General features: G+C 34.6%; 1 protein-coding gene across 3 annotated transcripts in view; it reads left to right on the top strand.

Moving 5' to 3' along the window:
• RPS6KA6 (ribosomal protein S6 kinase A6) overlaps nt 1-14,280 on the top strand; it is a gene marked incomplete at both ends in the record, with an annotated part of 175,961 nt that overhangs the window by 104,734 nt on the left and 56,947 nt on the right. For all 3 annotated transcript variants that reach the window (XM_082610162.1, XM_082610160.1, XM_082610161.1), the window contains 5 exons: nt 2,627-2,733; nt 3,027-3,064; nt 10,186-10,328; nt 12,932-13,002; nt 13,240-13,328. In XM_082610162.1, the coding sequence (XP_082466288.1) occupies nt 2,627-2,733; nt 3,027-3,064; nt 10,186-10,328; nt 12,932-13,002; nt 13,240-13,328 (448 nt within the window). The remainder of the gene's footprint in view (nt 1-2,626; nt 2,734-3,026; nt 3,065-10,185; nt 10,329-12,931; nt 13,003-13,239; nt 13,329-14,280) is intronic.

Genomic DNA, 14,280 nt, shown 5'->3' with positions numbered 1-14,280 from the left:
GCGGCGGCAGCGGCGGTGGGCGGCTGCGGTGGCGGCGGCGGCGGCCCACGCCCGTCTTCGAGGTCCGCGCCTTACCCGCGGCTCGCGCCTGTCTCCGGCGCTTCCCCAAGCAGCCCTCTTAATTCCCTCTCCTCGCGCACCAGGAAACAAAAGGGAAAAAAGTCTCTTGCCTCTTCAGCAGCTCCAGACCCTTTCCCCGGACTCCCTCTGGGCTAGCCGTGGTGCACTAACCCCTTCAGGCTCTCTTCCTGCCGCCAGCCCCAGTCCTCTCCCTGCGCTCCGACTGAAAGCCGATACCCGAGCCTCAGCTCCCAGCCCCGCCCGCCCCCGGCAGCCGAGCAGACAAGCCTCTCGGGCTGGTGTGTGCCTGAGGGCACCGATCCTCTGTGCCGGAATCTCTCCGCTTTGCCCTCCACACCCCTGTTGCTGTGCTCTCCTCCGCTACAACGAGGCTTCCCCCTCCGCCACCTGCAGTCTCCGCCCGCGAAGGGGCTTGTAGTGTGTAGAAACCTTCCCTCCTTCACGGCTCCCTCCCACTGGTGCAGGTCCCGTCCCTATCCTATTGTCTCTGTTTATTCTTTTTTTCTTTTGCCCTACCCAGGTATGTGGGGAGTTTCTTGCCTTTTGGGGGTTCTGAGGTCTTCTGTCAGCGTTCAGTAGGTGTTCTGTAGGAGCTGTTCCAAGTGTAGATGAATTTCTGATGTATCTGTGGGGAGGAAGGTGATCTCCGCGTTTTACTCTTCCGCCATCTTCCCCAGAGACAATTTCATGACAAGTTAATATGCTTGTCATAAACTGTAAATTAAGCAGTTTTCTTCTTTTAGCGTTTGAAAGATTTTTGTTTAGGGTTTTCTTTTGTGTTAAGTTTCCATGAACGTTTTGATTAGCCTTCCTCAGAAGTGAAATAGGTAACATCTGTTTTTCTTCTTAATAAAATGCCAAGTGAAAATGATGTTCTTATACTTTTACCATTATAATATTCAAATGAATTCTTCTGAAACTTAGATAATGAACAATCGTTGTTTTTCTATAGATCATTTTAAAAAGTGGATGTAATATCAAAATTTATCTTTCATTGCTCATTCTCAGAAATTTTACTAGTACCTGAGTCTGCATAATATAATTCAGTGGCCATAATTCTAAGTGGGTAAGCCAGTTTTAAGATTTTATGATATTTCATTAAAATTTTGAGGTTTCCTAATAATCTAGATATTTCTTTAATGAAAATAACCAATTTCTAGACAAGTTATTTGTTTTGCCAATTGGAAGCCCTTGATAAATCTTAACAATTACATCTAATGGTTGAGTAATGCCCAATTTTGTGTGTAAATTAACACTTACTTTTGAATGAATATAGACATAAACCTATAACAATAATTCCTCATGGTTACACACATAGGATTTTACAATTTACAAAGGTTTTTTTTTTTTTTCCCACATAAACTAAGCTGACTCTTAAAACAACCTTGTTAAGTAGATGTAGCAGATACTATTATCCTTATTTTACAGATTTGGAAACTGAAGCCCTGAGGGCTAAGTGAAATGTCAAACATTACACTGCTAATTCTAATTCCAAGTCCAGTGCACTTTTCACTTCATCATAGCACCTGTGTTCCCAGGCAGAAAAAGATTGAGGAATTCAGTGCCTTTAAGTTCATGTATTCTACTAGCAGAAGAGTCCTGGAGCTACCCCTTAGGCCAGAGATTGGGTTTAGAACCGTGTTTAATATGAGTTACTAATTCGACAACTTATGTTGGTATAATTGAAGCTTTTAGGTTAGTAGAGCTGCTGAAAACAAAATTCCTGAGAAGTGATAGTAGACAGTGAAAGAGAAAATAGTAGAAATAGTGGAATTACCAATGCTAAAACAAAATATCTAATATACTGCAAAGATCCTGAGAGCATCCCTATATAGTAGTGTACTAAATATAATAACCGAATTATGACATTAAGTTATTTTTAAAAAGGTAAATCCTGTGCAGTACATTCAGGGTAAAAAGATATACAAGCTACATAATATGTTTTAGGAATATCTACATTAAAATGGTTAATGTTGAAGAGAAGGATTTTTTTTAAGTTTTCAGTATATTATTTATTTATTTATTTATTTTAATTAATTAATTTACTTTTATTTTTTGGCTGCGTTGGGTCTTCGTTGCTGCATGCGGGCTTTCTCATAGTTGCAGCGAGCGAGGGCTACTCTTCACTGCGGTGCACAGACTTCTCATTATGGTGGCTTCTCTTGTTGCAGAGCACGGGCTTTAGGCACGCGGGCTTCAGGCACGTGGGCTTCAGTAGCTGCTGCACATGGGCTCAGTAGTTGTGGCTTGCGGGCTTTAGAGCGCAGGCACAGTGGTTGTGGCACACTGGCTTAGTTGCTCCATGGCATGTAGGATCTTCCCTGACCAGGGTTCCAACCTGTTTCCCCTGCATTGGCAGGCGGGTTCTTAACCACTGTGCCACCAGGGAAGTCTGAGTAGGATTCTTAAATAGTTTAGTTCCATCTATATACTTCTTTTATTTTCTTGTTTGCCTAGATTTGTCTGTTTACTGGTTTTTAAAGAAGAAAATTTAAATAAATACAACATTAAAAAAACAAAATGGTAAATTATTATTTTATTCTAGGTTCTGTTTACAGAGGAAGATGTGAAATTCTACCTTGCAGAACTGGCCCTTGCTTTGGATCATCTGCACCGATTAGGAATTGTATATAGAGACCTGAAGCCAGAAAAGTAAAGCTATATTCTCTTTATGTATCCCTGTTACCAGTATTTCTATAACTACTTTTTTCTCCATTAAGTCTTTTACTTAAAAGATTATATGAAAATATACGTGAATTATACAGTTATATGAAACTTACTTTAAAAAGTAATCTTCATAAGATACCCATTGATTTTAAATTAGTCATTTCAAAATTTTCCAGTATATCAAATAGATATTGACCTCTTTTATGATGATTTTTATGTAAATGTTTTATGTAAAAATATTTTATCCCACGTTTTTGAATGTGAATTTTGATTTACAGCATTTTGCTTGATGAAATAGGACATATCAAGTTAACAGGTATGCAAATTTTCTTATTCTACCCTAAGCCTGTTTTATATTTTTTGTTATTTTAATATATATATTTGTCTAAGCCTGTTTTTTTCCCTCTTTCTTGATTTAATTTGCAGTTTGTTTATTTCTTTGGTGAACTAAAATTCATTTCAAGGGTAAATAAGATAACTCACAACATGCTCTAATTGTAATACCAAGAAATTATATGGTAGAGTCACTGTCCTCATTAAGAAATGACATTTGGTTTTCTAGGTAAAATCACATCATTTTTATTTCAGTCTAGGCTGAAAGATTTATCATAAGTAGTTATCACATTTGAAATATAGTGAATTATAAATTTCTGAACCAAGTGTTTCATAATAAGAGGTTCATTTTATTCTTTCTTTTGTAAAAACACATTTTATTTTACTTTATTTTGAATGTTGAGTGTTTACTGTATGTGAAACACTGCTAATTTTCACAGGACTCTTATGCATAAAATATCCTTATTATACCATTATAAAAGCCCTTTAATTTTCAAATAATTATAGACTCACAATAAGTTGCAAAAATAGTACCAAGAGGTCCTGTGCACCATCACCCAGATTTCCCCAATGGTGACATTTTACAAAATTACAGTGCATTATCAAACCCAGGAAATTGATAGGTACAGTTACAACTAACTAGACTATATACTTTACTTGGATTTCACCAGTTTTTGCACTTATTCATTTTTTTGTTTGTCTTTGTGTATATTTCCATGACATTTTATTCACATATGTAGAGTCAAATACCATCACCACAATCAATAAGCAAAACTGATCTACAACCACAAAAGAACTCTCCTGTGTTGCCCATTTATAGTCACCCTTCCCACCTTCCCTAAGTCCTGGCAACCACTTATCTGTTCTATATCTCTAGGTTTGTTATTTTAAGAATATGATATAATTGAACTGTACAGTAGTCACATACCTGGACATTTATCCTAGAGAAATAAATACTTACATGCACACAAAATACCTAAACATGAATTTTCATAGCAGCTCTGCTTGTAATAGCCCAAGGCTGGAAATGTCCCAAATGTCCTTCAGAGAGTGAATGGATAAACAAACTGTGATACATCTATGCAATGGAATACTACCCAGCAATAAAAAGGAAATAACTCTTGATATATGCAGCAACTTGGATGGACTCAAGGGCATTGTGTTGAGTGAGCCAATCTCAAAAGGTTATTTATGTTTAATATAGATAGTAAATTCTGTATTTAATTATCAGAATGTTAAAACAGAGATTAAATGAAGATGTGGTCTTTACAGAGAATTTTGGACCAGTACATTTTAAAGGTAAGTTGCTTTAAATTCCTAAGTATACTACTTCAATGTAAAAATAAAATATGAAGTTGTTAACTTGAAAGCTCAAGTAAATGTGACAAAGTTCAAGTAAAGTTTAGTAAATATTTTTTGATTCATAGCCTGATCCTCTTTCTAATATATGAAAGAAGCAAAGCAGATTTAAAGAGATTCAAAGAGGACAAGCAAGAGAAATATGAAGAGAAGATTAGAGTTTTGAAATTTTATATAATACATAATTTTTATTTTACAACAATCAATCTTTAGTTGCAAAGCTAATTAGAGTTTAATTCTTTTCATTTTTCTTAATAAGTTATGCCTGTTTTGTCATGGGTGGGGAAAAAGTAGAATAAATTCTACCTATATCTCTCTTCTACGTTAAGGTTAATTGGGTGAATAATGATGTCAACTTGTTTTATATTTAGCCTTATAATATGAATTCTGCTTTTACACCTTTTGGGCTTAAACTGGATGAGGAGTAAAGAGTAGTTAGAATCAATGTTAATTTATAAACAAGGTACACAAGGCTTGTGACAGGAAGAAACTGTGATTTATATATATTTTTAAACAATTTAATCTATTTTCCTTTAAAGTGACACCAATATTTCTTTAAAGTACACAATGATAAATATTAGATAATTTACAGTTTCATGATTATAACAGAATTCAAAGTCTTGTAATGAATAATAAATTTATGGATTTAACCTCACAACATTCCAGTAAGATTGGTTAAAGTGTGACCATTCATAGCAAGTGTTTTAAGACATTTCATTTTTTTTCATTCTTCAATTTATTTTTCTTTTTATTCTTCCTTTCTTTTTCTTTTTCTTCCTTTCTTACCTGCTATGCCTTTTTCCTCCTTCCTTCCCTTCCTTTTTTCCCTCCTTCTCTTCCTATCTCCTTCCTTCCATTTTGAATACTATCATCGAGTACTATTTGCTCGATGAACTAAGGTTATTCTTTTGGTTTATTTGGTGAACTATGTTATTCATTTCTATCACAGCCTGTGGAATTTGTAGAGGAAGCACAGGTCACGTTGGCATCTTCTTAGAAGCAGACAGGAAGGTTCCACAGCTGTCTCTTCCTGAATTCAGTTTTCCTTGTTCAAGTTTGCATGCTTTGGCCAGTCTGGTAAATGTGCTGAGTCACGTGTAGTACTTCCTGTGAGCCCTTCAGGTTCTCATTTTAGGCAAAGGATCTAATTTCTCTGAGACATTAACTCAATTAACAACACAGTCCTGTAAATGAAAAGGCAGGAGAGGCCAGAACTGGGAATATAGTGTGAGGAGAGGGTGCTATTGATGTGGAGGGTCAGGGCATTTGGACAAGGATGGGTGTAAGAGTATCACAAACCTGGGTGGGAAAGGGAATCTGGAGTTGCCAGAATCACTTCTGAGGGACATAATTCAGAAGTAATTTTTATAAAGAGAGGGAAGATAAAATATACAGTGTCAGAAATTAAATCACACAGTACTTGAGCTGAATATTTAAGAAAAAATGTATACATAAGAAAATAGTTTTAAGTAATTTTTATGGCTCTCTGAAAATTAGTCACTGGAATTACTTTTACATGTAGTAGATACTCATAAAAGTGTTGTGTTTTGGACATGCTTTTAAAATTTAGAGTCTTTAAAAGAGTCATTTAAGGAAACAAAGGTATATCTCACTCCCCCACCAAAAACCCTTTATATAGCTGATTTCTACATTTTCTTTTCAAATTAGTGGTTTGGAAAAACCACTGATTAACATATGTCTTATTTAATCTTGTAACTAACTCTTATTATTGTAACAATTTTTGTCAGTTGATTGCTGAGCAAATTCTAGTGTTAAATGTCAGTTTTGTCAGAAATAGTACAGCAAAGGACCTTTATGGAGTGGTGTAAATCTCTGAAAGGTAACAGAGGATAAGAAAATTCTCTTCCCTTCTTCCTTCTCTGTGGAATGGCCAAAGAAGCCAGTGTTCTTCTCTACAAGGTATGTTGTTATATTCAGCTGAACTGACCTCAGAGACTAGGCTTCATTAAATTTAATTTTGAAATGGAATTGCAGAGTTTAAAAGCCTTAGAATGTGGAGAAAGAGCATAGTACATTGAAAAGAATTTTTAAAATTATGTTGAAAATCAATGCCTTCAGTTATTATACAAGAATAAGTAATTTTAAAATGAAAATATTGAGTATGGTTAGAAAATCAGTTTCAAGGGGCCCTAAAATTAAGTATTAATATTGTATTTTATTTTAAAAGAGAAGTATAAGGCTTATAATTGTTTCATTTATAGAATTAAGGTATAATTTACATAGAGTAAAACTCATTGTTCAGATTCTCGTGATAATGGAACTAATTTGTATCTTGACTGCATCATTGTCATTATTGTGGTTGTGATGTTGTAATATAGCTTTGTAAGATAATACCATGGGGGAGACTGGCTAAAGGGTAAATAGGATCTCTGTAGTATTTCACATAATTGCGTGTGAGTCTGCAGTTGCCTCAAAATACAAAAGTTTATTTTTTAAGTTACTTTTTTGTGTATAGTTCTGCAAACTTTGACAAATGCATACAGTCAGCATCAAGATATAAAAAAGGTCCCTCACCCCCCAGAATTTCCCCATTATAAGTCAATTCTCCCTTTACCCCTTGAAAACCACCAATCTGCTTTCTGGCCCTATAGTTTTGCCTTTTCCACAAAATAATATAAATAGGAAGACAGTATATAGTATTTTGAATCTGGCTTTATTTATTTAGTATAGTGCATTTGAGATTCATCTATATTGTTGTGTGTATCAGTAATTTCTTTTTTTATTGCTGAGTAGTATTCCATTTTATGGTGGTAACATGGTTTGTTTATCCAATCCCCAATTAAAGGACATTTGGGTTGTTTCCTGTTTTTGACAGTGACAAATAAAGCAACTAGAAATATTTTTGTACAGGTTTTATGTGAACATAAATTTTTATTTCACATCAGTAAATACCAAAGTGGTGGGATTGGTTGATCATATGGGAAGTGTGTGTTTAACTTAATGAGAAACCTCCAAACTGTTTTCCAAAGTGCTTTTACCATTTTGCATACCCATCAGTGATGTATGAGAGTTCCAGTTGCTCTGCATCCATGCCATTACTTGGTATTGTCAGTATTTTTTTTTAATTTTAGCTCTAGTTAATGGCATAGAGTAGTATCTCGCTGTGATTTTATTTTGCATTTCCCTAACAAATGATGACATTGAGCATCTTTTCATGTATTTTTTGGAGAAGTGTCTGTTCAGGTTTTTTATCCATTAAAAAAATTGAATTGTTTGTTTTCTTATTACTGAATTTGAGTTTTTAAAAATATACTCTGAATACAAGTCCTTTATCTGATATGTGATTTTCAAATATTTTTCCCAGTCTGTAGCTTCTTTTTAATTTTCTGAACAGTATATTTTGAAGAGCACTTTTTGACTTTGATAAAATCCAGTTATCAACTTTTTTTATTTTATGGATTATACTTAAAAAAAAAATATATATATATATATATATATATTTTATTTATTTATTTTTGTCTGCATTCGGTCTTTGTTGCTGCATGTGGGCTTTCTCTAGTTGTGGCAAGTGGGGGCTACTCTTCGTTGCAGTGCATGGACTTCCACTGCAGTGGCTACTCTTGTTGCAGAGCATGGGCTCTAGGCGCACGGGCTTCAGTAGTTGTAGCATGTGGGCTTCAGTAGTTGTGGTTCACGGGTTCTAGAGCGCAGGCTCTGTAGTTGTGGTTCACAGGCTTAGTTGCTCCGCGGCATGTGGGATCTTACCAGACCAGGGCTCAAACTCATGTCCCCTGCATTGACAGGGGGATTCTTAACCATTGCACCACCAGGAAAGCCCTGGATTATACTTTTGATGTTGTATCTAAGAAATCCTTGCCTCACCCAAGCTCACAAAGATTTTCTCCTATATTTCTTTTGGAAAGTTTGCAGTTTCAGATTTTACACTTAGTTCTATGATTCATTTTGAATTAATGTTTATGAGGTATGGTATGAGGACGGATTTTTGTATATCAATATTCTATTATTCTGGCACCATTTGTTGAAAAGACTGACCTTTTCTCCATGGAATTGCTTTTACATCTTTGTCAGAAATCAGTTGGCTATATAAAGCCAGTTCTGTTATAATGCAAAACATATGATCTTAAAAATCACTGTACTATGCATAATTGCATAGTAAAAATATGACTTATGGAGAAAATGGAGTTAGTGGTTTAACACTAAAATATATAACCCGTGACACATTAAAGAAAGATAGGAAGCTGTTAAAAATCATGGCATTGTTTTATATGTTCTACCTGATTAAGAATAGATAAATACTACAATAAATATGATACCTTACCTTGACAAAATCCTGAAATTTGCTTGTACAATCGGCATCAGAAAGGTTGCAGTTTGTAAGTTATTGTGAAGTAGTGGGAGGTAAATTATCCGGAATTGGGAGTTCTAATACTACTGGTGAACAGAAGTAGCTTGTAACACACACGATATGCTGAAATAGCTGGTAGATATTTGAGGTGTGTGCATGTATGTGTTTCTGCTTGGCTCAGTTCAACTAGGTGCAGTTTTCTAGTGTTTCACCTATTATTTCTGTGGGCAAAATTGCACATAAACCAAGCTGAAATTTGAAATTCATGTTATATTCGCCAAGAAAACTCTAGTGTTAAATGTCAGTTTTGACAGAAATAGTACAGCAAAGGACGTTTGTGGAGTGGTATAAATCTCTGAAAGGTAAGAGTTAGGTATCAATTGCATTGGAACAAATTTGCAGTTTTAAAACAAGCATAGCAGAGCCGACTATATATGTCAGTCTATTCTTGGACACTGTTTTGTTGCATTCATATATGTATGTGTGTGTGTAGCCTTTCTTCAGTACAACACTGTCTTGATTACTATAGCTTTATAGTAAGTATTGCAGTCAGGTAGTGTGAGTCCTTGAATTTTCCTTTTTTATTCAAAATTGTTTTGGCTATTCTATTTCCTTTGTCTTTTTATATAAATTTTAAATTCAGCTTGTTGATTTTTACAGAAGAAATCTTGCTGAGATTTTTATTAATGTTTCATTGACTCTGTAGATCAGTTTAGGGAGAATTGACACCTTTTACAACATTGAATCTTCCAAATCATGACCAGTATCTCTCTCCATTTACTTAGATCTACTCTGATTCCTTTCATTGATGTTTATAGTTTTCAACATGCAGGTCTTGTATATACATACTTTGTATATTTATACCTGTGGATTTCATTAGGGATTTTTGGTGGTGTTATAAATAGTACTTTTAAAATTTCACCTTTCAATTTTTTATTGCTAGTATATAGAAATAAGATTGATTTTTATATATCAGTACCTTTAGCTCTTTGAAGACCATAAACAAATGGAAGTTCACCAAAACCAAAGCAAAACTTGCTTTTTTAATATTTTAAAAGGTGCAAATTACTATCTTTTTTGTCTTAGTTTGTTTTAAAAATTAGATCACTATGACAGTGTTGATTTAATTGTTGTCCTTTCAAAATTGTTGACCTTTCAAAATTGTTGAATCATATTCCTGTATAGACATGAAAACATGTATTTTGAGGATGAGGTTTAACTGAGCAATTTTAAATGCTCCAAAAGAGTATTATAAAATACAGGTTGCTTTCTATTACTGGTCTCTTAATGGTAAGGAGCTTTCTTAATGGTAATTGTAGGCCATCATGAGTAGGTTTAATTCATAGTTTAGTTTCTTTTCGTATTTTCTATTTTCTGAAGATCTTCAGATATGTTTTTGTGTAATATTGTTATTATAGATTTTGGACTCAGCAAGGAATCAGTAGATCAGGAAAAGAAGGCTTACTCATTTTGTGGTACAGTGGAGTATATGGCTCCTGAAGTAGTAAATAGAAGAGGTCATTCCCAGAGTGCTGATTGGTGGTCATATGGTGTACTTATGGTAAGTAGTGTTTTTTTTTAATTATGCCAATATACAATTAGTATTGTTTAGAATTTTAATCTGAGTGTTGGGATGTGTTAGGTGAGAATAGGGTTCTCAAGTTCATGACTGTTAAAAAACTTGATTGGCTAGCTGTTATACAATAAAAATTAGGGTTTTGGTGTTCTGATTTCTTTTAGTTGCTAGATTAAAAGGTAAATGGCAGCATTCTTTTATAAGTTATTCAAATTTAAAACTTAGATAAAGGCCTACCATATTTTATATTTCAGAATACTGTGTTTAGTAGTTACATGGTATTTTAACTAGGTATCACAGAATTTAGCACCTTATGGTATATTATCTTATTGTCACATTTTTTCAAGCATGTCCCTAGAAAGATTGTAAACCTCTTAAGGAGAGCAATCCTGTCTTCTACTACTTATAATCTCCCACAGTATCTAGCATAATGAGCATATGGACTGACTGATTTGGTATAAGATTAAGCATAGAATTTGTAGTATTAAGTAGGGTGATAAATGAATAGCTATTGAATCAGATACAGTTTTCTTTAGAAGCCTGATAATCCATTTTTGCCTATTTATCACTGAATTACCGTATGATGTATCAATATATTAAGTGGCTATTATAAGCCTGGGATTTGGTAAGGGCAGCAGGGTGGGAACAGACTAGAAGTACAATATTTGGCATTTTCCATGACCTAAGAAAGCATGCTATCTTGTTGGGGAAACAAATGGAATAGCTAAATAAACTGCCTGGAAATACCTTAGGAGTTCAGGCAAGAATTCATATAAGTTGATGTAAGAAAAGTGGAGGAGATAGAATTAAATTAAGCCCTAAAGGATGGTAAATTTCAAATAGCTGTGTGTCAAGAAGAATAGTATTGTGATAGTATTAGGAAAGACCTGGAGAACCAGTTTGACTAGAGTAGTAGTGGAGAATGAGGGTGAAGGTGGAGGAAATGAGGCTATAAGCCTATAAGGATTTGCACGCAATTCTCTGGGTGGTAGGAAACTTTTGTAGATTCTTGAACACGATGGTAATTAGAGAAAAAATGTATTTTAGGAAAATTAGCCTTGGTAGCATTATATAAATGGATTGCAAATGGAGGAAAGTAAAAGTAGGGAGACCAAGAATTTCTCCTTAGAAGACATTTGTAAGATAACAGAATGAAAAAAAAAAGGAAATCTTAAAGACATTTCAAGGTAAGAAGTGGCTGACCTTAGTAACAGATTAAATGCCATAGATGAAGCAGAGGGGAAGGGTCAAAGATAGAGATACCTCTAAAACTTCAGGGGATCAAAAGAAAGGTAGTTCAATAGAAAATAGATAGCTGGGAAGGACAGCTGATTTTGAAAGTGGGGAAATAGTTTATTTTTAACACGTTGCATAGGTTACTGTGGGTTAGTGTTTAACCCCTTGATAGTAATGAATTAGGAGAGGGCAGTGGAGAGAGCATCAGAATCATCTGAAGACCTTAAAAAACAACAACAACAGCAACAACAAAAAACTACTCTGCCAGCCAGCATATAGTTTATTTGAGGGGAAGGTGTGATTCCAATGTACTATCCTTCTCTTTTTCTTTTTGTTCTTGCCTTTCTACCTCTTAATACTCCAGTCCCCAGGAGAGAACCATTACTTTAGGTTTTGGGGGCAGGGGACTGGAGCTTGAGAGGGATGATCCCCATACACCATACTTCCCTTTGTCTTCATTCCCTTTCTATGACTCCTACCCCTATCTCTTCAGGCTCCAGTTGAGAACCATTACTTTAGATTTGGAAAGGAAAACTGGGGATTGAGAAAGATTGAAACTGGAATCAATTTGAGAGTCATCAGTCATCAGGAGAGAGTTGAATGTATAAGCTAACTAAGGTTGTAAGTTCAAATAAATGAACAGAGGACTGAGGACAAAGCCATTATTGAATCTAAGCTTAAGATTTAAATATTAGGGATATAAAAAACGTTTCTCTCTAGTGAGCTATAATGGTCTTCATTTTCAGATCTACTTTTTCTTTTAAATACGATTATTTAATGTTCTAGTTATCCGCATTTCAATTAACTCTCTTAGAGAAAAAGTTTTCATTATTCTGTGTACAACTGTCTCAAATTAAAATACATATATCAGTGTGTGGTGTGTGTATCTGTGTGTATAGCTTCTTGTTTGGTTTCTTTTTTTTTTTTTTTCAAGGAGAGCAAAGGGAATGACAATGATTATCTTTCTTGAGCATATATGAATTTGAACTGGCTCAGTACTTATTTTTGCTTTCCTTTCATTGTTAAATGTTTGTTTTAAAAGCTTATCTTTGTTTTAAAAGAAAATGCCTTGTGTCTATTTCCACATTACTTTGGTTTGGGTAATTTATGATTGAAAACATGGTTGGTTACATTTGCTACAAATCACCTCTCATTTGGCCCATATACTGTGGGGTACCAGAGGTGTATTTCCTTAAGCAACCTAGTTTTCTGGTCCTGTTTTGGCCTACTGTCATGTAGATCCTGCATGATTTGAAGATCATGTATTACAAGTCTGATTTTTTTCCTGAAGAATTTTATTGTAAATTCTAAGTTGTACTAAGTTGACTCGTGGTATTTTTTGTTTGTTTTAGTTTGAAATGCTTACTGGTACTCTGCCATTTCAAGGTAAAGACAGAAATGAGACCATGAATATGATATTAAAGTAAGTGTAAACATTTTTTTTTTCTTTTGGGAAAAATTCCTTGCTTTCAGTTTTGAGAAACTTGTTATGGTTTTCATTTGACACAAAAGAACATTTTTCACACTGTCTCATTCCCTTCCACCATATAGGGGACATTATTTGCCATTGTGAAAGCATTCTTTAAAATTATTTTTGAGATTTATCAATTTAGAAGTATGGTTAGATTTAAATTAAATTTTCTGAAATCCTCTTTTCCAGAGCAAAACTTGGAATGCCTCAGTTTCTTAGTGCTGAAGCACAAAGTCTTCTAAGGATGTTATTCAAACGGAATCCAGCAAATAGATTGGGTATTGTTTATTTTCTTAGCTTTTATAACAATATACTACATGCTTTGGGAGGATAATTATAACTTTATGTTTTCTGGCCTAAGTTCATTTACTGCTGCTATGTGTTTATACGTAGAATTCTATGTTTTATGTATGCAAAAATTCCAGGAAACTCTGTTATATCCATCATTAAAAATGGAGTGGTCTAGTTATTCAGAAATTATTTCTAATATATATCATTATATCATATGAATGTCTCTTTTGACATAATTCACAGAATTCTCCCTTCTATAGGTAATCCTTTTAGATATTTGAAGATAATTATTTGGTCCCTTCCAATATTCATCAAGATAAATGTTATGTTTCCATAACTGCTCATTATTTGGCTACTTTCTAGTAACCTTTCCCTGGATCCAAATGTGATCGTATTATCCTGTTTATGTCCATGTGTTAAAATTTCGATGTCACTTTATTCATTGCATTTTTAATTTGGCCTATAGATATGAGATCATACATTGAATTATGAAGAAAATGAAGGGACTTCCCTGGTGGCACAGTGGTTGAGAGTCCCCCTGCTGATGCAGGGGACACGGGTTCATGCCCCGGTCCAAGAAGGTCCCACATGCCACGGAGTGGCTGGGCCCTTGAGCCATGGCCACTGAGCCTGCGCGTCTGGAGCCTGTGCTCCACAACGGGAGAGATCACAACAGTGAGAGGTCCATGTACCGCAAAAAAAAAAAAAAAAAAGAAAAAAAAAAGAAAATTGCTTAAATTTTAATGCTATGTTAGACATGATTTTTATTTGATTCAGAAGGCATTTTAGTATTTCATGATACCCTATGTGCTTCAGCATGAACGTCAGCTTTTTTTTATTACATTAAATTCAGAGGGCCAATTAATAAAACATCAGATAAGAAATTGTAAACTTTTCACTTCAGGGAATCTATGAAATGTGTGTACTCCTATTTAGATA

The sequence above is a fragment of the Mesoplodon mirus genome, assembly GCF_964341445.2.
Source record: "Mesoplodon mirus genome assembly, chromosome: X".
NCBI classification, from domain to species: Eukaryota; Metazoa; Chordata; class Mammalia; order Artiodactyla; family Ziphiidae; genus Mesoplodon; species Mesoplodon mirus.
The sequence above is the reverse complement of the archived record's forward strand: the minus strand, read 5'-3'. Positions and strand labels throughout refer to the sequence as shown.